The sequence below is a fragment of the Schistocerca gregaria genome, chromosome 2 (assembly GCF_023897955.1).
Source record: "Schistocerca gregaria isolate iqSchGreg1 chromosome 2, iqSchGreg1.2, whole genome shotgun sequence".
NCBI lineage: Eukaryota > Metazoa > Arthropoda > Insecta > Orthoptera > Acrididae > Schistocerca > Schistocerca gregaria.
Window position 1 is genome coordinate 597,196,748 of NC_064921.1, and position 26,645 is coordinate 597,223,392.

At 40.3% G+C, this 26,645-nt stretch overlaps 2 protein-coding genes across 2 annotated transcripts in view; one reads left to right on the forward strand and one right to left on the reverse strand.

The window, feature by feature from the left end:
- LOC126334522 (28 kDa heat- and acid-stable phosphoprotein-like) overlaps nt 1–3,709 on the reverse strand; it is a 43,597-nt gene extending 39,888 nt beyond the window's left edge. The window contains exons 1-2 of the mRNA XM_049996874.1: nt 3,505–3,709; nt 3,158–3,255 (exon numbers count right to left, since the gene is read on the reverse strand). Coding sequence (XP_049852831.1) covers nt 3,158–3,255; nt 3,505–3,514 — 108 coding nt within the window. The 5' untranslated portion in view covers nt 3,515–3,709. The remainder of the gene's footprint in view (nt 1–3,157; nt 3,256–3,504) is intronic.
- Nucleotides 3,710–3,734: 25 nt separating this feature from the next.
- Nucleotides 3,735–26,645, forward strand: part of LOC126334521 (integrator complex subunit 13) — a 132,995-nt gene continuing 110,084 nt past the window's right edge. Inside the window, exons 1-4 of the mRNA XM_049996873.1 lie at nt 3,735–4,532; nt 4,606–4,680; nt 13,770–13,928; nt 23,356–23,480. Coding sequence (XP_049852830.1) covers nt 4,299–4,532; nt 4,606–4,680; nt 13,770–13,928; nt 23,356–23,480 — 593 coding nt within the window. The 5' untranslated portion in view covers nt 3,735–4,298. The remainder of the gene's footprint in view (nt 4,533–4,605; nt 4,681–13,769; nt 13,929–23,355; nt 23,481–26,645) is intronic.

Below are 26,645 nucleotides of genomic sequence, written 5' to 3' on the forward strand. Positions count from 1 at the left end.
TCTCCGCCACCAAAGAAATCAAAGACAATTCCTTCAGCAGGAAAGGTCAAGGCATTAGTGTTCTGGGATGTGAAGGGGATTCTGTTTGTAGATTATCTCCCCAATGGGCAAACAATTCCTAGAGAATACTCTGCTGACCTCCTGCACAAATTCCAACAAAAGATACGTGAAAAAAGCCGGGTTTAGCAAGGAAAAAAAAGTCATCTTCCATTAAGACTATGCGTGCCAACACACACGTGCCACTGGCATGACAAAATTACATGAACTAAGGCATGAATCGTTGCCACACCTGCCTTATTCATATGATATGAATCTGTCAGACTTCCATCACTTCCCCAAACTGAAAATTTTTCTTGCTGGATGAGTAGGCCTGGAGGAAACTCATTTTCGAGATGGGATCAAGGCACTGGAACATTGTTGGATCAAGTGCATTACTCTACAAGGAGACTACATCAAAAAAAAGTTTCAGCGATGTAAGTACTTTCTTTCTATTCCATTCCAAGAACTTTTTAAACCACCCTTGTATATTAAGTGTCTTCAATGAAACTAACCCTTCATATAAAGTCTGTTTATGTACAGACTGAGAAAAAATGCAGACACTCTTTGATAATTTCTTTGGAGAAAAATGACATTTTGCATGGTAGCATAGACCATTGTGTACTCGACAGATCTGGGTGTATGTTTTCCAACAGATGACAGTGCAGTGCAGTGCAGTAACGAATGAAGTAGGATTGTCGTTTGAGCAGTGCATGGCAATACTGAAGTGGTACTGGAAATACAAAGCATGATAGAGGTACAATTTCAATGGTGTAATGTGTATGGAAATGAGCCACCAACACATGTCAATTTATCATATCTTGCATAAACTGTAAGCCAATTGTTTTGTTCAGCATTGCATAAGGAAAGGTCTGGCTGCCCAAAAACTTCAAGTCTAACTCCCAACACTGCAGTGCTGCAACATTTTACTAAGTCACTTCAAAAATCTGAAGCAGGATGCACGTGAAAGCGGGGTATGCTAATCAAACGTACAATGAATTCTGAAGGCTGCAAAGTGGAAAGTGTACATTTCAAGATCTCTGCATGCTATGTATGAGGTCAACCCAGATCAAAGGATAGAGTTCTCATGAGTGGTTTGACAAGGCACACTTCAAACAGAATGGTACTGTAAACCATCACAACTGCGTGTACTGGGACCCTGAAAATCCTTACATTCACGTGGATGTTAATCTGATAGGTGTTAATGTATGGTGTGGTCTGTCACTGTGCAGTTTGATTGGCCCATTTTTCTTTGAAAGTACCATTACTGGTGAGGTGTATCTTCATATGCTGTAAACACTGATAATACCTGCCATCTGAGAGTATTTGGAAATGGATGATTTTACCTATAACAAGATGGTGCTCCACCTCACTATCACAGATGTGTCTGAGCCTACTCTAAATGTGCAAGAATTTCAACTTCATGTAATTTTCCACCATTAATATTGATTATCAAAGTATTTTTACATTTTCCTGGACCTCTCTGTACGAAACTTGTAATGTCAAATTGAAAGAAAAGGGCTTGATGCAATTCTGGGGCTTTCCCTTCTGATCACTGATTGGTCTTCAACCATTTTACCTACATCTACCTATCCCTCTTTTCTCCTATTCTAAATTATGAACATTTTCACTTAACACATTCTGTAACATTTAGTTTCTATTTTGTGTTTTTTTTCTTTTTAACACATGAATATTACTTTGATTTTGCTGAAAACAATATTGGCTTGTGGGCACTTCACAACGCATAATACTAAAGCACAAAAGTGCTTTCTGCTACACTGCACTAGTTCCCCACATCAATTGCAACATGGGGTAGCTGAAATAATTTGAGTGTTAATGATAGCAATGTGCTGTAAAGTATGACAAAATGAAAGGTGGCAGCCCCCCCCCCCCTTTGTGCTGCATAATCAAAGACCACCTCCCTCCCATCCTCCAACAATATTTCTCTCCCCCTTATCTCCTCTAGTATCAACCCTGGACCAAATAGTCAATTTTGGTGAGATAACAAAATGCTTCATTTAACTGTTATAGTTGTAAAAAGCTGGGAATGTGATATGTACAAATAGGGATAGAGCATACTTTGCAATGGCAACAGTGTGCTCTCTGTCTTTGTTCCATGCCACGCATTGCAACAGTTACCCTCTTAATTGGCAACAATGGGGCAAGCACCACAATGGGCTAATGTTTCTGCTTCTGACTTTCCATAGAAAAATTCATATGCTCAGAAAATAACTGCTGTTAGTTCTTAATGTTATACCTCGTGTCTATGCTTTATGTCACCCTAAATCAAGTTCCTTTATATAAGTTAAACAAACAGGAAAATGCGCACCAAATGTTCCATGTGCATCCTGAAGTGCACACTACAGTCAGACAATGTTGGCTGGAGTGTACATGGTACTTCTTGCCAATGTGCATTGCCCACCATCTGCCCTTTCACATCACATAGTGATTACCAGAATTCTCATCTACGTTAATCGATATCAGTATCATGTAACCAATAACTTATGACACATCGAGTTAATTATGTGCATTTAAAAACATAAAAACTGATAAAATGTGTGTGTCAATTTATTATTAGCCAACTACTAATTACAGAATGTATCACTCATTTTCATAAGGTTCTTACAATTGGGAACTACATTATCTGTGCTGTGTGGAATGAAAACAGATGACACTAGAAACCAGTTAAGACTAATTTCCACAAAGGATTGCCAATTAAATGCAGTAAGGTAGTAAAAAAAACGGGATGTTTAAAGCTGAAGACTGTGGTAAGAGAAGTCTAGAGGCAGCCTGCAACCAATGTCAAATGATTGATAATCTTACCTTTACCAATTCTATTTCACTCATGCTACATATATATCTGAAAATCAGTTGACATATTCCACACAATTATAAAAATATTAATAAATGAGTATAAATAAAAAAGTAACATCAGGAGATTTGTATATTCCAACTTCTTCAAATAGCATGTAGTAATTTAACTGAACAGCAGTTGCAAAAATTTCGGTCTGGCACAACGATGATTCTCCAAAACAAAAAGAATTTTGTGCCGTCATATTTTCAACAAACCAATCTCACCATAACTCCATACTCAATAAGGTAACATTTATGTAGATCTTACTCTCCATTTCCGTTCCTTTTCTTCTCGTTTCATTTGCTCTTCAATTTCTTCTGGGTTTGTGAAATGTCGGTTTCTGCCCTTATGGTTGGTGTATTTTCCTGTAGATGCAAAAGACAATATTAACACTAAGGTTAATCAAGATAATTTAACCATGTGATACGAAGTTAACACGCTGCCGGAAAGTGGCCACGCGAGTGAGGTGTAGGCGGATTTAATGTATGTTTTAAGAGTATTCAATGCTGGAATTGAAAAAAAAAACTGTCATAATTTATTTAATATTGTTTTTATTGCTACACAGCATTAAATTCCACGAAAGTTGGCTCAATATATACACAATGATGATTTACCTCTAGGCATCTTCGCGGGTGGTTAATCACACACAGTTACAGAAACTGATATTAAAAAAAATTGCAAATTATCACCGTCTAAGACCCTCGCAATTCGTTTCGAGTTGGTTACTATTCAATCGAAAACTTAACCTATGATACAGTAGACTGCAACACTCTTTCGTTTTGAAATCAAAGATAAATATCTTTCAAACACACTACAGCAAAGATACTACAAAAGATGGTAAACCCCTATTTTCTTCAACAACAAAATACACATTATTTCCACGATTTGTTTTCTGAGTAGCTAGTTGCACCTGAAAATTGATATAATGTTAATACACTGGACTACGGTGATGGTCAATATGCAACAAGTGAAAAAATTAGGCGAGTCCGCTTGTTCACATTTTTTTGTCATGCCAGTAGAGTATTTCCACATGCTAATTTGGTGGCACGAGTTTTGACACACAAGTTTGGAAATCACTGACATCAAAAGAAAACTTGAGCAAAGTTACTATGCTAACGATGTAAACAACGTAATAACATTGTAAACAATCTATTGGTTCACAGTGTTTTGATTTCGATAAGAGGGAAAAGCTTTTGCTCCAGTTTGCAGTCCAATGGGTTTTTTTCGTAATGTGTACATCGATTTCTGTTCTTTTACAACATATTGCTGTATGTTACGACAATAGGAACAGTCAGCGCGACTAATAACACATGCTAGTTTTGGATTGTTTTGCGTGGTAATAGAGATTTTTGCTGTGCATATTTAAACTATTAGCGTGGTTACGGTGATACAGTCAGCACTACTCACAATGACCGTCTACGAAAAAATGTACCCATCAAGCCATAAAACAGTTTTCGTACTAGATCACACACCCTACTTCGGCATTTCTTGTGAATGTCAGATAGAATTTGATTTCAGCAAATCTCGCGGTCCAGGTTTTATTCCATTAGCCCCAATTTCAAAATCATTGTGGACGTGCAGTGTTGAAGCTGCCGTGGAATACTGTAGAATTGCATGGGACCTTTTCCCGCAAGGAAAACTGGTAACTTGATTAACTGTGATAATGAGTTAAAGACAACCAGAAGGTCAGTATCGATTTCATTTATTTCTTCCAGATCCGCTTCGTCGTAAGTGACACAAGTGCCCATACTCTGAACACATGGAGCCAACAGCAACAGAATTTGACTCATGTAAGTTTCGACTTGGGTACCATTTTTAAAAGTTAATGTTCTTCCTGAAATTCTGATGATTTGCAAACACTTTTTATGCTAATTCCTCCGGGGGAAGAGAAATCGAGAATCTGGTAACTGATGACGAAAATTAGTTATTATAACTGTAGTCATTTGTTCATGTATTGTAGTCATTGAAAAATCTGTTACAGGATTATATTTGCTACAGTATGAATATTCGCATCTCCGGTACATATAGTACAATTCCATTCATATTTTTTTATTATGAAGACCTCCACTGATAATAATAGTGGCTTTGTTTCCACATGTCCACCATGTGTATATATAGCTATCCCAGTTATCTGGGATTAATGGTGACATTACAGAATTGAAAATCTGTACACCAGTGCTTCATTATTACACACACACACACACACACACACACACATATATATATATATATATATATATATATATATATATATATATATATATATATATATATATTCAATATCAACCTCATTTGCTGCAAATACAGGCTACTGTTGCTAGAGGGATGTGCAACTGATAGTTGTGATAGTGTCACTTTTTAACAGTTGCAAATGGAGTTAAAGACTGTGTCTTGGATCAAAAGATGCAATTTTCTCAGTTTTCTAGACAGCTCAGTGCTGCTCAATACTTGAAATGTATGAGTTTGCTTTTTGACAAATTCCAATTTTTCTAGCTTTAGTAAACAGAATAAAGTACTAAGTGTTACCAGTTTTATAGACAACAAGTTGACTGCCACGTAATTTAAAATTTTGTGTGTGGTTTCTCCCTATTCTGGGCCAGTTAGTTTATCAGTCATCTGCTTAATTGGGCACATAAATTTGAAATGTTATTTTAATACAGTGAAAGAGCATACCAATCACATAGCTTTACTTGTTAAAGCATCAGTTCTGGGCTGGGGAGATGTGATGGCCATTCATCGAGTCTATCTAATGGATTAACGACGAGGGTTGGTATGCTGGTCAGCCTGGATGCCATTTTTGGTAGTTTCCCACATCCCATAAAGTGAATGCTGGGCTGGTTCCCAAGTCCCTCCTCAGTTACCTGATTCGCAAAAATTTAGAAAACTTTTGCTCATTTTCACATGACTAACATTACAAGCAGACAGTTGGGATACACATATTCGGTCCTTGGGATGGGGTAACTAGTTGATGATAGCTAGGTCATCTGGGCACCTCTTAAATTAACCATGTCAACTTCGTTCATGACCCTACACTGATGTTACACATTGCAATAATAGAAATTCTTCTATGGAATAGGAGTAGTTTTTGAGGAGAAACTTTCTCAATTTATATTCCAATTTTACTTTGCTGTCTGTCAGACATTTTATGTCACTGGATAAGTGGCCAAAAATTTTCGTTGCAGCATTGTACACCACTTTTTGTGCTAAAGACAGCCTTAATGTGGAATAATGAATGTCATTTTTCCTTCTTGTGTTGTAATTATGTACATCATTGTTTCTTTTGAACTGTAGTGGATTATTTGCAAAAAAATTCTTAAGGGAACAGTTATACTGTGAAGCAGAAGTCAGAATGCCCAACTCTACATCTACATTTATACTCCGCAAGCCACCCAACAGTGTGTGGCAGAGGACACTTTACGCACCACTGTCATTACCTCCCTTTTCTGTTCCAGTCGCGTATGGTTCGCGGGAAGAACGACTGTCTAAAAGCCTCAGTGCGCGCTCGAATCTCTCTAATTTTACATTCGTGATCTCCTTGGGAGGTATAAATAGGGGGAAGCAATATATTTGATACCTCATCCAGAAACGCACCCTCTCGAAACCTGGTGAGCAAGCTACACCGCGATGCAGAGCGCCTCTCTTGCAGAGTCTGCCACTTGAGTTTGCTAAACATCTCCGTAATGCTATCACGGTTACCAAATAACCCTGTGACGAAACACGCCGCTCTTCTTTGGATCTTCTCTGTCTCCTCCGTCAACCCGATCTGGTACGGATCCCATACTGATGAGCAGTACTCAAGTATAAGTCGAATGAGTGTTTTGTAAGCCACCTCCTTTGTTGATGGACTACATTTTCTAAGGACTCTCCCAATGAATCTCAACCTGGTACCCGCCTTACCAACAATTAATTTTATATGATCATTCCACTTCAAATCGTTCCGCTATTATATAATTATACAGTAAAGGATCCTTCTTTCTATGTATTCGCAATACATTGCATTTGTCTATGTTAAGGGTTAGTTGCCAATCCCTGCACCAAGTACCTATCCGCTGCAGGTCTTCCCGCATTTCGCTACAATTTTCTAATGCTGCAATGTCTCTGTATACTACAGCATCATCCGCGAAAAGCCGCATGTAACTTTCGACACGATCTACTAGGTCATTTATATATATTGTGAAAAGCAATGGTCCCATAACACTCCCCTGTGGCACGCCAGAGGTTACTTTTACATCTGTAGACGTCTCTCCATTGATAACAACATGCTGTGTTCTGTTTGCTAAAAAATCTTCAATCTAGCCACAGAGCTGGTCTGATATTCCGTTGGCTCTTACTTTGTTCATCAGGTGACAGTGCGGAACTGTATCGAACGCCTTCCGGAAGTCAAGGAAAATAGCATCTACCTGGGAGCCTGTATCTAATATTTTCTGGGTCTCACGAACAAATAAAGAGAGTTGGGTCTTACACAATTGCTGTCTCCAGAATCCTTGTTGATTCCTACAGAGTAGATTCTGGGTTTCCAAAAACGACATGATACTCGAGCAAAAAACATGTTCTAAACTTCTACAACAGATCAACGTCAGAGATATAGGTCTATAGTTTTGCTCATCTACTCGACGACCCTTCTTGAAGACTGGGACTACCTGTGCTCTTTTCCAATCATTTGGAACCTTCCGTTCCTCTAGAGACTTGCGGTACACGGCTGGTAGAAGGGGGGCAAGTTCTTTCGCGTACTCTGTGTAGAATCGAATTGGTATCCCATCAGGTCTAGTGGACTTTCCTCTGTTGAATGATTCCAGTTGCTTTTCTATTCCTTGGACACTTATTTCGATGTCAGCCATTTTTTCGTTTATGCGAGGATTTAGAGAAGGAACTGCAGTGCGGTCTTCCTCTGTGAAACAGCTTTGTAAAAAGGTGTTTAGTATTTCAGCTTTACGCATGTAATCCTCTGTTTCAATGCAATCATCATCCCGGAGTGTCTGGATATGCTGTTTCGAGCCACTTACAGATTTAACGTAAGACCAGAACTTCCTAGGATTTTCTGTCAAGTCATTACATAGAATTTTACTTTCGAATTCATTGAACGCTTCACGCATAGCCCTCCTTACGCTAACTTTGACATTGTTTAGGTTCTGTTTGTCTGAGAGGTTTTGGCTGCGTTTAAACTTGGAGTGAAACTCTCTTTGCTTTTGCAGTAGTTTCCTAACTTTGTTGTTGAACCATGGTGGGTTTTTCCCGTCCCTCACAGTTTTACTCGGCACATACCAATTGCCTTAAACTTTTTCCATAAACACTCAACATTGTCAGTGTCGGAACAGAAATTTTCGTTTTGATCTGTTAGGTAGTCTGAAATCTGCCTTCTATTACTCTTGCTAAACAGATAAACCTTCCTCCCTTTTTTTATATTCGTATTAACTTCCATATTCAGGGATGCTGCAATGGACTTATGATCACTGATTCCCTGTTCTGCACTTACAGAGTCGAAAAGATCGGGTCTGTTTGTTATCAGTAGGTCCAAGATGTTATCTGCACGAGTCGGTTCTCTGTTTAATTGCCCGAAGTAATTTTTGGATAGTGCACTCAGTTATAATGTCACTTGATGCTCTGTCCCTACCACCCATCCTAAACATCTGAGTGTCCCAGTCTATATCTGATAAATTGAAATCTCCACCTAAGACAATAATATGCTGAGAAAATTTATGTGAAATGTATTCCAAATTTTCTCTCAGTTCTTCTGCCACTAATGCTGTTGAGTCGGGAGGTCGGTAAAAGAAGCCAACTATTAACCTAGCTCGGTTGTTGAGTGTAACCTCCATCCATAATATTTCACAGGAACTAACCACTTCTACTTCACTACAGGATAAACTACTACTAACAGCGACAAACACGCCACCACCGGTTGCATGCAATCTATCCTTTCTAAACACCGTCTATGCCTTTGTAAAAATTTTGGCTGAATTTATCTCTGGCTTCAACCAGCTCTCTGTACCTATAACGATTTCAGCTTCAGTGCTTTCTATCAGCACTTGAAGTTCTGGTACTTTACCAATGCAGCTTCGACAGTTTACAATTACAACACCGATTGCTGCTTGGTCTCCGTATGTCCTGACTTTGCCCTGCACCCTTTGAGGCCGTTGCCCTTTATGTGCTTGCCCAAGGCCATCTAACCTAAGAAACTGCCCTGTCTACGCCACACAACCCCTGCTACCCGTGTAGCCGCTTGCTGCGTGTAGTGGACTCCTGACCTATCCAGTGGAACCCGAAACCCCACCACCCTATGGCGCAAGTCGAGGAATCTGCAGCCCACACAGTCGCAGAACCGTTTCAGCCTCTGATTCAGACCCTCCACTCGGCTCTGTACCAAAGGTCTGCAGTCAGTCCTGTCGATGATGCTGCAGATGGTGAGCTCTGCTTTCATCCTGCTAGCGAGACTGGCAGTCTTCACCAAATCAGATAGCCAACAGAAGCCAGAGAGTATTTCCTCTGATCCATAGCGACACACATCATTGGTGCCGACATGGGCGACCACCTGCAGATGGGTGCACCCTGTACCCTTCATGGCATCTGGAAGGACCCTTTCCACATCTGGAATGACTCCCCCCGGTATGCACACAGAGTGCACATTGGTTTTCTTCCCCTCTCTTGCAGCCATATCTCTAAGGGGCCCCAATATGCGCCTTACGTTGGAGCTCCCAACTACCAGTAAGCCCACCCTCTGCGACTGCTCGGATCTTGCAGACTGAGGTGCAACCTCTGGAACAGGACAAGCAGCCATCTCTGGCCGAAGATCAGTATCAGTCGGAGACAGAGCCTGAAACCGGTTCGTCAGACAAACTGGAGAGGCCTTCCGTTCAGCCCTCCGGAATGTCTTTCGCCTCCTGCCACATTTCGAGACTACCTCCCACTCTACCACAGGTGAGGGATCAGCCTCAATGTGCGCAGTATCCTGGACAGCCACAGTCGTAGTCCGATCGGGGGATGTGTGGGACGAGCTGGCTGTCCCCGACAAACCCCCATCCGGACCCCCACAGTGATGCCCATTGGCAACAGCCTCAAGCTGTGTGACCGAAGCCAACACTGCCTGAAGCTGGGAGTGAAGAGATGCCAACTCAGTCTGCATCCGAACACAGCAGTTGCAGTCCCTATCCATGCTAAAAACTGTTGTGCAAAGAACGTCTGAATTAATCTACAGAGAGCACAAACAAATCAACACAAAATTTAAACGGTTATTAAAAAGATGTCTACAAGTTAATCATGGGTGAGCACCATAAATTATTAAAAGACTGGTGTGGCAGTTGAAGATAGCAAAATGAAAGCTGATGTTTTAAATTTCACATTCAAGAAATCGTTCACACAGGAGAATTGTACAAACACACTGTCATTTGACCACCGGAAAGCATACCTGACTGAGAGAAACAACTGAAAGATTGAAAGAAAATAAATCATCAGGTCCAGATGGAACTTCAGTTCCATTTTACATAGAGTACTGTACGGCAGCAGCCCCTTATCTAACTAGCATTTATATGAGTCTCCTGCCTGGCACAAAGTCCTGAGTGACTGGAAAAAATCGTAGGTGACACCAATAAATAAGACGTGAAAGAATAGACCTGAAAAATTGCAGACCAATATTCCTAACTTCTGTTTGCTGCAGAATCCTTGAACATATTCTCAGTTTGAATAAAATAAACGAGTCGACAGAAGCGTCCGATCCCACGCGTCGGCTTTGACCCATGACGTAAGGGTGTTGATGTGTGTGACGTGACGGCGTGGAGTTTGGTTTGTGAGTGTGGCATGTTTGTAGCTGTCGGTGTGTTGTGCTCTCTGGTGCTACGTCCAGGGTTTTCGTTTGTGTGATGTAATGGGGTCAGTTTGCTTTTGCTCATCCAGAATTGTTCGAGTGTTGCCTATGTTTGTAGTGGAATTTGTTTCAGTGAGTTAACGATTTTGTGCGAAGGTTAATTTAGTGTTGTTCGCTGTACATCGTGTGGTAATTTTAGTAAAATTAATCAGTTGTTGTTTTTGTTCAGGAATGGATATGAAGGATAAAATTAACAGTGAGCAGGTCAAGGGAAGTGTTCGATCCCAATGTGTGGCTGTGTATGTTGGTATTGGTATCGGGAGATGTTTTTGAGCTATATAGGCCAAGGGAAGTGTTTGATCCTAATTTATGGGATCAGGAGCTGCTGTTGAGCTATATAGGTCAAGGGAAGTGTCCTATTCCAGATGATATTGTGTTTAGTGGTATTTGGGGAGTTTTGTGATGTCGGTTTTGTTTTGTTGTCATTTTGTGTGGTTTTGTATGGAGGTGGGTGTCTAAATTTGTTTATATTTCGTTTGCACCACCCAAAAAACACCCCATTTCCCACGCTTGTCCTGTTAGTGTCATTAGGCTTTTTGTGGAAAGTGTGTGTGTGTGTGTGTGTGTGTGTGTGTGTGTGTGTGTGTGTGTGTGTGTGTGTCTTCTGATGTATTTTTGTCCTTGTAATGTGTACGTAATGACTTTATGTGCGCCATATTGGAATCGTGGTTTATGGTCGTTTCTGCCATATTTGTGACGTCATGGGTCAAAGCAGACGGGCGGGATCGGACGCATCCATATTTCCAAATAAACTTTATTGAGACTGAGTAGCTTATGTGCATGAAGCAGCACGGTCTTAGAAAGCTTCGCTCCTGTGAAACTCAGTTTGTCCTTTTCTCCCATGATATACTGAGAACTGTGGATGAAGAACAACAGGCAGATTCCATATTTCTAGATTTCTGGGTAGCATTTGACACGGTGCCCCATTGTAGGCTGTTAATGAAGGCATGAGCATGTGGAGTAAGATCACAGATATGTCAGTGGCTCGAAGACTTCTTAAATAATAGAACCTAGTGTTTTGTCCTAGATAGCGAGTGTTCATAACAGACAAGGGTATCATCAGGAGTGCCCTCGGGAAGTGTGACAGGACTGCTGCTGTTCTCTATATACATAAATTATTTGCCTGACAGGGTGGGCAGAAATCTGCAGTTGTTTGCTGATGACGCTATGGTGTACAGTAAGGTGTCAAAGTTGAGAGACTGTAGGAAAATACAAGATGACTGAGACAAAATGTCCAGTTGGTGTGATGAATGACAGTTCGTCTTAAATTTGGAAAAATGTAAGTTTATACGGATGAGTAGGAAGACCAGACTTGTACTGTTTGGATACAGCGTTACTAGTGTCCTGCTTGACACAGTCAAAATATCTCTGCATAACATTATTGCAAAGCGATATGGGTGGAACAAGCATGTGAGAACTGTGGTAGGAAAGGTGAGTGGTTGACTTCAGTTTATTGGGAGAATTTTAGGAAAGAGCAGTTTATCTGTGAAGTAGATGACATACATGATTCTTGTGTGACCTATTCTTGAGCACTGAGTGTTTGGGATCTGCACTGGGTTTGACTGAAGGATGATATCGAAGCAATTGTGGTGGGCTGCTAGATATGTTACTGGTAGGTTTGAACAACAGATAAGGCGCTTCAGGAATTCAAAGGGGAGTCCCTGTAGGGAAGGTGATGTTCTTTTTGAGAAACACTGTTGCAAGATTTTAGAGAACTGTCATTTGGACCTGACTGCCAAACAGCTCTACTGTCATCAAAATATATTGTGCATAAGGACCATGAAGAAATTAGGGCTCACATGGACGCATGTAGAATGTTGTTTATCTCTTGCTTCATTTGTGAGTAGAACAGGAAAGGAAATGACCAGTAGCGGTACTGGGTACCATCGCCATGCATTGTAAGGTGGCTTGCCGAGTATCTGTGTAGATGTAGATGAAGGAGACATCAGTGTTCCCAGAAGTGCAGGGGATTGTTGCTATCCATGAGCAAAACCATATTTTTAATTATTAAAATGTAAGCATAACATTAGTGAATAGTTTATTGCTTTAGCTCAACAAGCAAGAAATTGCAATTCAGAAAATATTAGCTTTTGAAAAACATACATCAAAAAATTTGAGAAGTTGTCATGAAATTAAGATGAGAACTATAATAGCAATAAATTCCCAAAGATTTGATTGTGTGTTAATATTTCACCATACACCATTGAAATGGACACTCACAATTATTGGTATTCCATTAACCACTAAAACTGTAAACACAAGACTGCAAATTATGGCTGTCTGAGAGTGTGTAAATGAGAGGAAATACCAGACGAAGTCAGTCCTCCCCCCTTCCCCCACCTCTTAATGAAGTGATTTTCCTTTATGTCATCCTGTACGCAGTTTCATGTGGTTTACTAATTCTGCCTGTGGGTTCACCAACATAAGCAACTGAAAATTAACTTGTGTTAAACAGAGCTTGTAATTTCTAGAATTTCTCGCCGTCTTTTGAGGATCTTAGTTTACATGCAACATCAGTCTTCGAAAATTAGCTGTGGAATTTTGAATTTTATACATGTAAGTATATAAATGCTTTTAAGCCTTTTACCTTTTTTGTGGGGGCAGGGGGGCTCTTTATGACTCCACATATTCATCCACTCCACATATTCACCCACTCCCCTCCCATCTCTGCAAATGTGTCAAATATGCTGCAACAACATTTATTATAATCAGTCTATAACTGTCTTTTTCTTAACAGTTTTAAAGGTGGTTCATATTATGCAGCTACTTATAGATGTTATTCCTTTGCTATAACAGACAAAGAGACGATCTTCTGTTTGAGAAATAATAAATAACGACAGATCCTTAAGAACATGTTAAAGAAAGAAGAGATACTGTTGTTTGGTTTTGCTACTAATGCACAATTATACCAGTATTGCCTTTTTATGCTCAGTTACTCTGGATGTTTTTTTTCTGTGTCCACTCATTTGCACAGAAAATTACCAGATATTTAAGCCACACATTTTTGTGTGTTTTTTTTTTCAGATTCTTAATGGCACAGCAGCTGTAGGTGTGCCTGCCAGGGCACACCAGTCTTCTGAATATTCAGTTATTCATGGTCTGCGTGCTGCAATTGAAGCCTTATGTGAATGCTCTGACATACAGCATGAAAAACGAACATCCCTTACAGAAAATGCTGCGAAGGTTAGTTATATGTAAAGTTGCCATATTTTTTCACAAGAAAAAAGTATTTTTAAATTGAGTGTGTGCCAATCTGAAACACATAAATATTTATATTGTAGTAAAGAATGTTTTATGCGTTTCACTCCCTTGTTTGTGAGTATCCAAACACCACTATTTATCATATAAAAGAGGCATTGAGCAGTGGTTTGGTGTGGGCAGTTGATATGCAACACTGTTACTTGTGTGGGCATATGTAGCTTCATGTTCTGAAGAAGCAGATGTGTGTGCAACCTGACCTACTACATTTAATTTCATGTTTGTATGTTTAATCACTGGCCAGACTCTGAGTAGTTGTCATTAATTATTATTTTGTTACTCTTCAGTTTCTTTTGGTGAAGATGATGAGTAATCAATCTCTTCTGGTGAAGATGATGAGTAATTAGTCCATGAGTGTACGACCATCAGCTAAAATATTTTGTCAATAAATACACTCCTGGAAATGGAAAAAAGAACACATTGACACCGGTGTGTCAGACCCACCATACTTGCTCCGGACACTGCGAGAGGGCTGTACAAGCAATGATCACACACACGGCACAGCGGACACACCAGGAACCGCGGTGTTGGCCGTCGAATGGCGCTAGCTGCGCAGCATTTGTGCACCGCCGCTGTCAGTGTCAGTCAGTTTGCCGTGGCATACGGAGCTCCATCGCAGTCTTTAACACTGGTAGCATGCCGCGACAGCGTGGACGTGAACCGAATGTGCAGTTGACGGACTTTGAGCGAGGACGTATAGTGGGCATGCGGGAGGCCGGGTGGACGTACCGCCGAATTGCTCAACACGTGGGGCGTGAGGTCTCCACAGTACATCGATGTTGTCGCCAGTGGTCGGCGGAAGGTGAACGTGCCCGTCGACCTGGAACCGGACCGCAGCAACGCACGGATGCACGCCAAGATCGTAGGATCCTACGCAGTGCCGTAGAGGACCGCACCGCCACTTCCCAGCAAATTAGGGACACTGTTGCTCCTGGGGTATCGGCGAGGACCATTCGCAACCGTCTCCATGAAGCTGGGCTACGGTCCCGCACACCGTTAGGCCGTCTTCCGCTCACGCCCCAACATCGTGCAGCCCGCCTCCAGTGGTGTCGCGACAGGCGTGAATGGAGGGACGAATGGAGACGTGTCGTCTACAGCGATGAGAGTCGCTTTTGCCTTGGTGCCAATGATGGTCGTATGCGTGTTTGGCGATGTGCAGGTGAGCGCCACAATCAGGACTGGATACGACCGAGGCACACAGGGCCAACACCCGGCATCATGGTGTGGGGAGCGATCTCCTACACTGGCCGTACACCTCTGGTGATTGTCGAGGGGACACTTTATAGTGCACGGTACATCCAAACCGTCATCGAACCCATCGTTCTACCATTCCTAGACCGGCAAGGGACCTTGCTGTTCCAACAGGACAATGCACGTCCGCATGTATCCCGTGCCACTCAACGTGCTCTAGAAGGTGTAAGTCAACTACCCTGGCCAGCAAGATCTCTGGATCTGTCCCCCATTGAGTTTGTTTGGGACTGGATGAAGCGTCGTCTCACGCGGTATGCATGTCCAGCACGAACGCTGGTCCAACTGAGGCGCCAGGTGAAAATGGCATGGCAAGCCGTTCCACAGGACTACATCCAGCATCTCTACGATTGTCTCCATGGGAGAATAGCAGCCTGCATTGCTGCGAAAGGTGGATATACACTGTACTAGTGCCGACATTGTGCATGCTCTGTTGCCTGTGTCTATGTGCCTGTGGTTCTGTCAGTGTGATCATGTGATGTATCTGACCCCAGGAATGTGTCAATAAAATTTCTCCTTCCTGGGACAATGAATTCACGGTGTTCTTATTTCAATTTCCAGGAGTGTATTATGCCTGTTGGACACCAACACACACTTGTGAACTAATTAAGACAGTGATAACCTACAAGAATGTATTTTCAGGTGCTGCAGGTGCTGTGTTATGTGTTTGGTTGAATTCAGAGGCAAGAACATAAATACAATAAGACAAAACATGTTATAGGTTAGTTGGTACTTTCTAATGGTAAATCTGGCTGTTGCTAGCAGGTTATGTAACACAAACACCTTGGACAACACAGGCACTTATGTATCCTGTTGCAGAATACTGATCTCCTTTTATAAGTAAAAGTAGTGCCGTCAACAAAACAAATGTACATCAAATCAAGCACTATGTGGATTACGACAGGAACTCTTAAATACACACCAGAAGTTGTCCTCCAAATCTGTGATGACAACAAACAATAACACATGAATGGATGGAACTCCAGAGACTTATGAGTGCATGAAACATTGAAGAACTTACCACACACCCTACTAGATGGTAGGGAACCATTCTAGGTAAACAATGGCCAACTCATCCCAGAAAGCTACATCTACATGTACATACATACTCTGCAAGCCACCATACTGTGCATGGCGGAGGGTATATCCTGTACCACTAATGGTTATTTCCTGCCCTGTTCCACTCGCAAATAGCAAGGGAAAAATGACCGCCTACGCGCCTCTGTATGAGCCCTAATTTCTCATATGTTATCTTCATGGTTCTTGTGCACAATGCAAGTTGGCAGCAGTAGAAATGTTTAGCAGTCAGCTTCAGATGCAAGTTCTCTAAATTTTCTCAATGATATTTCTCGAAAAGAAGATCGCCTTCCCTCCAAGGATTCCCATTTAAGTTCCCGAAGCATTTCTGTGTTATTTGAATATATTGGTAACAAATCTAGCAGCTCTCCTCTGATCTGCTTTGATGTCTTCCTTCAATTCAACCAGGTACAGTTCCCAGACACTCAAGAAATACTCAACAATAGCTCACACTAGTGTCCTTTATGCAGTCTAAGACGAGAGCAGAGTAGGATGTCCTTTTATGAGCATGAGGAGACAGATAAAATAGATCTGACCACCTAACACTAAGGAGTGAACCAACCAAGAAAAATATGGGAGCTCCCTTAACCATGTCAGAACTAGCTGGTGGGGAATGACCAAAAATGACCAGTGCGACTGCAGAACATTGGAGCAAATACTGAACCACATTTTGCAGCACTGCCCAAAAGGAAAATTTATGGGTACATGGATAGACGTTGCAGACACAACACCTGCAATAATCAATTGTCTGTACTCTTTGGATATCTAGCTATGATGAGAAATGGAGATCTCAATTTCCTTTAGCTAATACCAGTTCTCTAGCTAAAGAAAGTTGATAAATCCATTTCCTAGCATAGTTGGATAACCAAAGACTACAACCAGTTGATTGCTGTTGAATTTTCTTTTTGGGCAGTCGTGTAAATCATGGTTTAGTATTTCTACCAAAGTTCCGCAGTTGCATTGGTCATTGTTGCTCATTCCCCATTAATGTAATATTGCTTTGGTCAAGGTGTAAAAGATACATAAATAAATAAAGAAAAAACCTTGTTACTAGTGTGTGTTTTAAACGAAAGCAAAACAGATAGTGTGATCAGACTAATAAGTAGCAAATTGAAAGTTAGTACTTTTGTCTGCCGGCCCCTTTATTTCAACAAGTATACAGGCTGTTATCATAGTCTTGTTTTTCCTATGCGATACTTACTGCAGTTGAGAAAAATCATTTGGAGGTGCTGAAAAGTTTTCTTGAGTTGAAGTTGTGACTATAGACCATACGGAAGATAAATATGACATTTCTGTGATGAATAACTGTGTGGGATATTTCATTTAGATTGACATTTATTGTTCAATAGTTTCTGGATAAGAGTGTACCAAGTGATAAATAAATAATCATGGCAAGGGAAAGTCCTTCGTGAGATAGAATAGAATAGTTCATAACCAGAGGGTCCCTCCATAGTGTGCAGTCACTCCAAAGAAACAGAGACTACTGCATAATAAGTGTAAAACAAAGCATAGGACTATAGACATGAGATGCTGAATGAAACACATTTGGCCGTCAAGAGGGCAATGTGTGAAGCCTTCAGTGACTACCATAGCAGAGTGTTGTTAGTTGATCTTTCACAAAGCCCAAAGAAAAATCTGGTCATATGTAAAAGATGTTACCGGCATGAATGTTAGTGTCCAGTCTCTAGTGAATGAGACAGGAATTGAAATTGAGGGTAGCAAAGCAAAAGCTGAAATGCTTTACTATGTTTTCAGATGTTCCTTTACAAAGCAAAACCCAGGAAAGTTGTCCCAATTTAACCCTTGTACCACCAAAACAATGAGAGAAATAATTATTAGTATCAATGGTGTTGAGAAACAACTGAAATTGGTAACATTGAACTAAGCTCCAGGGTCTGCTGGGATCCCTACCAGATTCTGTATTGAATTTATGACTGTGTTAGCGCCTCTTCTGACTATATGGATCATAGAGCTCTTGAACAGAAAACAGTGCCCAATAGTTGGAAGATAGCACAGATAACACCTGTCTAGAAGGAGGGTGGTAGAAGTGAGCCACAAAACTGCCATCCAATGTCTTTGATGTCGATTTGTTGTAGACTCTCAGAATATCATAAAGCGGTCACTGCATCGATGATTTCAGCCATAAATAGAAATATTAAAAAAGGTAGGAAGATTTTTCTGTTTAGCAAAAGTGACAAAAAGCAGATTACAGAGTACCTGACGGCTCAACACAAAAGTTTTGTCTCAAGCACAGATAGTGTTGAGGATCAGTGGACAAAGTTCAAAACCATTGTACAATATGCGTTAGATGAGTATGTGCCAAGCAAGATGAAAAAGATGGAAAAGAGCCACCGTGGTACAACAACCGAGTTAGAAAACTGCTGCGGAAGCAAAGGGAACTTCACAGCAAACATAAACATAGCCAAAGCCTTGCAGACAAACAGAAATTACGTGAAGCGAAATGTGGTGTGAGGAGGGCTATGCGAGAGGCTTTCAATGAATTAAAGTTCTATGTACTGACTTGGCAGAAAATCCTAAGAAATTTTGGTCCTATGTCAAAGCGGTAGGTGGATCAAAACAAAATGTCCAGACACTCTGTGACCAAAATGGTACTGAAACAGAGGATGACAGACTAAAGGCCGAAATACTAAATGTCTTCTTCCAAAGCTGTTTCACAGAGGAAGACTGCACTGTGCTTCCTTCTCTAGATTGTCGCACAGTTGACAAAATGGTAGATGTCGAAATAGACGACAGAGGGATAGAGAAACAATTAAAATCGCTCAATAGAGGAAAGGCCGCTGGTCCTGATGGGATACCAGTTTGATTTTACACAGAGTACGCGAAGGAACTTGCCCCCCTTCTTGCAGCGGTGTACCGTAGGTCTCTAGAAGAGCGAAGCGTTCCAAAGGATTGGAAAAGGGCACAGGTCATCCCCGTTTTCAAGAAGGGACGTCAAAAAGATGTGCAGAACTATAGACCTATATCTCTAACGTCGATCAGTTGTAGAATTTTGGAACGCGTATTATGTTTGAGTATAATGTCTTTTCTGGAGACTAGAAATCTACTGTGTAGGAATCAGCATGGGTTTCGAAAAAGACGGTCGTGTGAAACCCAGCTCGCGCTATTCGTCCACGAGACTCAGAGGGCCTTAGACACGGGTTCACAGGTAGATGCCGTGTTTCTTGACTTCCGCAAGGCGTTTGACACAGTTCCCCACAGTCGTTTAATGAACAAAGTAAGAGCATACGGACTATCAGATCAATTGTGTGATTGGATTGAGGAGTTCCTAGATAACAGAACGCAGCATGTCATTCTCAATGGAGAGAAGTCTTCTGAAGTAAGAGTAATTTCAGGTGTGCCACAGGGGAGTATCTTAGGACCGTTGCTATTCACAATATACATAAATGACCTGGTGGATGACATCGGAAGTTCACTGAGGCTTTTTGCAGATGATGCTGTGGTGTATTGAGAGGTTGCAACAATGGAAAATTGTACTGAAATGCAGGAGGATCTGCAGCGAATTGACGCATGGTGCACGGAACGGCAATTGAATCTCAATGTAGACAAGTGTAATGTGATGCGAACACACAGAAAGATAGGTCCCTTATCATTTAGCTACAAAATAGCAGGTCAGCAACTGGAAGCAGGTAATTCCATAAATTATCTTGGAGTACGCATTAGGAGTGATTTAAAATGGAATGATCATATAAAGTTGATCGTCGGTAAAGCAGATGCCAGACTGAGATTCATTCGAAGAATCCTAAGGAAATGCAATCCGACAACAAAGGAAGTAGGTTACAGTATGCTTGTTCGCCCACTGCTTGAATACTGCTCAGCAGTGTGGGATCCGCACCAGATAGGGTTGATAGAAGAGATAGAGAAGATCCAACAGAGAGCAGCGCGCTTCATTACAGGATCATTTAGTAATCGCAAAAGCGTTACGGAGATGATAGATAAACTCCAGTGGAAGACTCTGCAGGAGAGACACTCAGTAGCTCGGTACGGACTTTTGTTAAAGTTTCGAGAACATACCTTCACCGAAGAGTCAAGCAGTATATTGCTCCCTCCTACGTATATCTCGCGAAGAGACCATGAGGATAAAATCAGAGAGATTAGAGCCCACACAGAAGCATATCGACAATCCTTCTATCCACTTACAATACGAGACTGGAATAGAAGGGAGAACCGATAGAGGTACTCAGGGTACCTTCCACCACACACCGTCAGGTGGCTTGCGGAGTATGGATGTAGATGTAGAATATATTCTGAGCTCAAACGTAATGATGTATCTTCTCTTCTGAAAACATCAATCATGTGAAACACAACTCGTACTTTTCTCACATGACATACTGAAAGGTTTTGATCAAGATAGTCGGGTATATGCCATATTTCTTGATTTCAGAAAAGCATTTGACCAATACCACATCTATGCTAATTGTCAAAAGTATGATCGTATGGGATATGAAGTGAAATTTGTGATGAGATTGAGAGTTTTCTCTCAGGGAGGATGCACAGCATGTTATCTTAGATGGAGAGTCATCATCAGATGTAGAAATAACTTCAGGTGTGCCCCATGTAAGCATGCTGGGACCCTTTCTGTTCATGTTGTATATTAATGACCTTGTTGGTATTATTAATAGTACCCTCATACTTTTTGCAGAGGACATAGTTATCGATAGTGAAGATCAGATCTTGATAAGATTTCAAAGTGGTGCAAAGATTGGCAACTTGCTTTAAGTGTTTAGAAATGTAAAATCGTGCTCCTCTCAAAACAAAAACGCATAATGTCCTATGACTATAATATCAGTTGGCGACAGTTGGAATTGGCCAACTCCTGCAAGTGTGTGAGTGTAATATCTTCTAAGAATATGAAATGAAATGATCACATAGGCTTAGTCATGGGTAAATCAGGTAGTTGCCTTTGGTTTGTTCAGAGATACTGTGAAAATGAAATCAATGTATAAAGTCCTTACAAATCACTTCTGTAACCAGTTCTAGAATATTTCTCAAGTGTGTGGTGGCCATACCAAATAGGACCTACAGGGGATGCTAAATACATGCAGAGAAGGGCAGCATGAATTGTCATAGGTTTGTTTGACCCATGGGAGAATGCCGCAGAGATGCTGAAGAAACTGAACTGGCAGACTCTTGAAGACAGACATAGATATGTGCTTATTGATCTTTTTGGTTAGTGGTCTCCTTTAATCCAAAAATATCTGGTCACAGCCTGTACAAAGGACAACACATTCTTTCTGAAAGCAGGTAGATTTTATTCAGGATTCCAATGACCATATCATTCCCCACTCTTTTGGCTACAAAACATTTTCGTTTTCAGGATATTCTCTGTTTAATGTGAAGCTGCATAAAAAATTCTCACAGTCAACCTAATAATGTGCAGGCAATTCTGCACAGATGGTCCTTCATTGCTCTTTATGGTCTTCTGTCAGACACCGAGGAACCCAGCTGACACACCGTTGCGGATGAGCATGGTAACACTATAAACAACAATGTCCAGTTCAGCAGTGAGATTTTTTGTTGCGGTCCATTGATCATGTTGAATGAGAGCGTTTGCATGTTCCAGCATTGCAGGGGGTCGCAGCTCTATGTGGCCGGCCAGTGTAGGAGAGTGGGCAGGTTTTTGCCACCTTGTTGCGATGATGACGGAAGTCTCACTCATTGACTCACCATGCTTTTGCCAGGTCTTTGTAGACATTCTGCAGGCACCAACAAATATTTGTGAGCTCTGATTTTCTGCCAAAAGAAGATCAATGACAGTTCTCTGCTTTGAATGCACCTCCATTCCAGTCAGCATTTTGAAGACTACATATAGTTTTGCCCCTGTTGGAACTTCATGAAACTACAGCAGCAGGAATATTCTCTGATGCTCAACAAATTATGCAGTTTCATGAAACTACAGCAGCTGAAGCAGGAATATTCCCTGATGCTCAACAAATTATGCAGTTTTTCAACTGAACAGAAAAAAATTGTGTTACGTTACTTACTGAACACTCATTGTATTTCTTGCGTAAGAGTTTTAATGTGTTGCTTACATCTGTGATTTTTGATGATGCCAATGTTCAAAGCAAATACAGCAGCTTCAGAACTTTACAATTCTCTAGCAGTCACTGTTAATGCTTTATGGGTTCATGCACATGATGTGGAAAGAGGTTCTTGAGTAACATATCAAAATACTCTGTGATTCCACTCCGAATTTTCAAAGATAGAGATGGTGTGCACTTCAGTAATTTTAATTTTTTGTGTATTTTCATGAACCTAATCTGTAGTGTAAAGATCATTTAAGTTACAAGTATCTTCTTGATGTTGCATTATTCACAAATGTTAGTATAGTTAACTTTAGCTCTATTAAAACAAAATCTGTATTCTGCCAATGTAAAGTTATTGATTTTTTGAACTGACTGTACTACAGATATCATAAGTTGTACTATACTACAAATAATTTTTTTGTTTAGTTACCATACCATATTTCCAAAATAATTTTCATTGGGAATCAGTTGTTTTACGTATGCCTATGAAAAAAAGGAAAAAAAAAAAACAACAGAGGGCAAGAGGTGTGACTGTAATTTTGACCCATTTACTGACATCCATTATTGGAAACCTGTAATTTTCAGTGTCCAGTCTTCATTTTGTATTCCATATATTCCGCCAGTAGGGTCCTGGTTGCATATGGTATCTTCCTTAAGATTGTCTTATACTGGAGGTGGCACTATGATCATGTTGAGCTCCAATACAAAGAGAAAACCTTCTTTAGTAAAATTACATGTAGTGTAAATTTTTATGGGAGATTGTGTTAATTAACAGGAGGCTGATGATTCATGGTGTGGACTTGCAAAAAATTTGTGTACCAATGTTTGTCTTATTAAAACTGGATCCTGAAAATGCTCCAGTTTGACATAGAATAGAATGGTAAGATAATTTATCCTTTTTCTTGTCTCTGAGAATTAGAAATTGCTGGCACACATTGTCTAAGTGTAAAGTGACAATACTCACCAGTTGCTTTCTTCAACAGGTTCTGAACAGATGCCGTGTTATATGTATAACTTCTGCCCGGGATAATGCTAGTATGAAGAGCTTGGAAGATATCTTTCAAAATGTTCTGATTCAGCAAAACAAAATTGCTGCTGCATCTGACCAGTAAGTTTTGAAGGGTTCATGTATTTATTTATATTTCGGTTATAATGTAGTAGTGGTGCTGGATGACATGTTTTCTATTATTTTGCCATTTGAGATTGAAAAATGGAATGAGACACATTGCTAATCACGTCCAGAGCTATAGGGAGAGTGAGGATGGGAAGACTAAAGGAAAGAAGTAAGAATGAATGAATGAAAGTTGGAGTCTAGTTCCCACCAGCTGGAAATACAGTGATTAACAGTATTAGCCCATATTGGATGGAACTACTGAAACTGTCAATACTGCCAATCAGCATTGCCCTGCAGTGTCATCAAGATGTTGGAAGCTGCCATTTCGCCCTTGTACAGTATGGTGACCATCACATCCCACGTTGAAGGTGTCAACAGACTAAAATAATACAGGATATATTTAACTGGAAAAAGAATTTGAAACTAATGGGACAACTTTAGGAATTAGTACAGTGACAAACAAGATGTACAACGACACTTCAGATATTCCAAAACAAAAACTTGCACAAAACTTTAGCAAGCCAAATCCTCAGAAATCCATGAAACCTCACTAAACATAAATATAGAAAGTGAATTCTGTGATGTGAATAAAAAAGAAATGTTTCTGCAAAAGACTGGTACTGGATATGTCACTTGTCATATATAGCTCAAAGAAAGTCTATGATATCATAGAACTACACATTGCTCCATGGTATCTGAAATTTCACTTGACCTACATAGCTCAAATGAAGTCCGCAATCTCACGAAAGTGCACATTGCTCCAAAAACCAGTATCAGTAATTTCACTTGACCTATGTAGCCTAAACAAAGTTCATGATACCAAGAAACCAAAACTCACCTGTATGTAGTTGTTATCGAAAACTTGACTTGATGGAAATAGCTAGAACAATCTCCGTGATACCCACCAGTCACAATCATTCATTATTACCTTTGACTAACAACTCAATAATTCATTAAAAAAAATTACACTGATGTCAGTTTCAATATACATGTAACACACAGTTATGAACATAAATGCACACAATATACATAGTACAATAAAATCATAAAAAAGTACTTACCAACCAAAACCAACTTAGACAAATCTAGTCTCTCTCTCTCTCTCTCTCTCTCTCTCTCTCTCTCTCTCTCTCTCTCTCTCACTCACACACACACACACACACACACACACACACACACACACACACTGGAAAACAAAAGATTAAGAAACCATTAATGCCATCCATTTCTACCAATCTAGGAACCATTCCAAACTGATCGTGAGTCATGTTGACAATAGCACATATACACATCCCTCGTCTGAGACACACGAACTTTGGTTAATTTCATAACGTTGCCACGGATGTGGGACTTCACATATAAATACATAAAACCTAACAGTCTATAAAACCATGGAAACTTAGTAGTGGTTAACGTGTCATTGGCCATTTGTAGTCATGTCCACAACTAATAACAAATGAAAATTGAAATCAAATCATGATGAACATCACACCAAACTAATAATTTCAAACCCGAAAATAGATCAGTAACCAGGAACTTCTGACATTAAAAAAGCTCACTAACAAATCACCAAACACATAACTCTAATATCAACCTATTATATGGCACTCTGTCAATCATCATCACTCAAAACCAAATTTGATGTATCAACATCCAACACTAGAAACTCCGTCTCCAAACACACCGCGCAACCATGACATTATATAACACAACGCCATTACATCATAGGTAAAAGCCAAAACTGGAACATTTTGGTTGTCCCTGTTGAACAAGATTAAGCGGCAAAAATTGTCTGCTACCTTTACAAAGAAGCCGTCCATTAACAGGCATTTGATTTTCAACTATTAGAACTATTGTTGCGGTCTTCAGTCCGAAGGCTGGTTAGTTGCTAGTCTATCCTGTACAGGCATCTTCATGTCTGAATAACTACTGCAACCTATATCCATTTGAACCTGCTTATCTCCCACCTCCCCTCATTAACAAAGTGATGCCTCAGCATGCATCCTATCAAACAGTTCCTTCTTTTAATCAATTTGTGCTGCACATTTCTTTTTTCCTCAGTTTGTTTTATTACCTCTTCATTAGTTTCCAGTCTACCTATCTAATCTTCAGCATTTTTCTGTAGCACCACACATTTCAAAAGCATCTATTCTGTTCTTGTCTGAACTGCTTATTGTCCTTGTTTCACTTCCAAACAAGGCTACACTCAAGATAGGTATCCTCAGAAAAGACTTACTAACAATTACATTTATGTTAACAGTTTCCTCTTTTTTAGAATTTATTTATTTTTGTTTTTTGCTGTTGCCAGTCTGTATTTTATATACTCTCCACTTGGACCATTGTCAGTTATTTTGCTTCCCAGATAGCAGAACTCATCTAGTAGTGTGTCATTTCCTCATCCAATTCTGTCAGAATCATATGATTCAATTCGACCAAATTCCATTACCCTTGTTTTACTTTTGGTGATATATGTTTCATATCTTCTTTTCAACTCACTGTCCATTCAGAATGTTATCAGCAAACATTTAAAAAAATTTATTTCTTCTCGTACTGGGGAGAATCCAGGGTTGAATGTAACAATATTATGAAAAGGATAGCTGCTGCTCACCATATAGTGGAGATGCTGAGCACAGATAGGCACAACAAAAAGACTGTCACAAAATAAGCTTTTGGCCAACAAGGCCATTGTCAAAATTAGACGAAACGCACGCGCGCGCACGCGCGCGCACGCGCGCGCGCACCCACACACACACACACACACACACATACACACACACACACACACACACACACACACACACACACACACACACACACGACAACAGTCTCTGGCAGCTGAAGTCAGGCTGTCAATTTTTCTTCTCATTAAACTTTAATTACCTTTCCAAATTTCCTGTTGGTTTTATTTACTGCTCCCACAGCTTACTGACTGAATAACATGGGGGATTTACAAACCTGTCTCACCCACTTTGTAATTACTACTTCCCTTTCATGTCGTACTACTCTTATATCTGCAATCTGATTTCTCTATTATTTGCAAATACCCTATTAGAACTATATGTCTCTTTGGGAGGGGGAAAAAGAGAAAGCCATCTTCTGAGACCACAAATATATAGACCTGCCATAGCACTTATGGCCAAATGGAGTGTTCTTGATTAT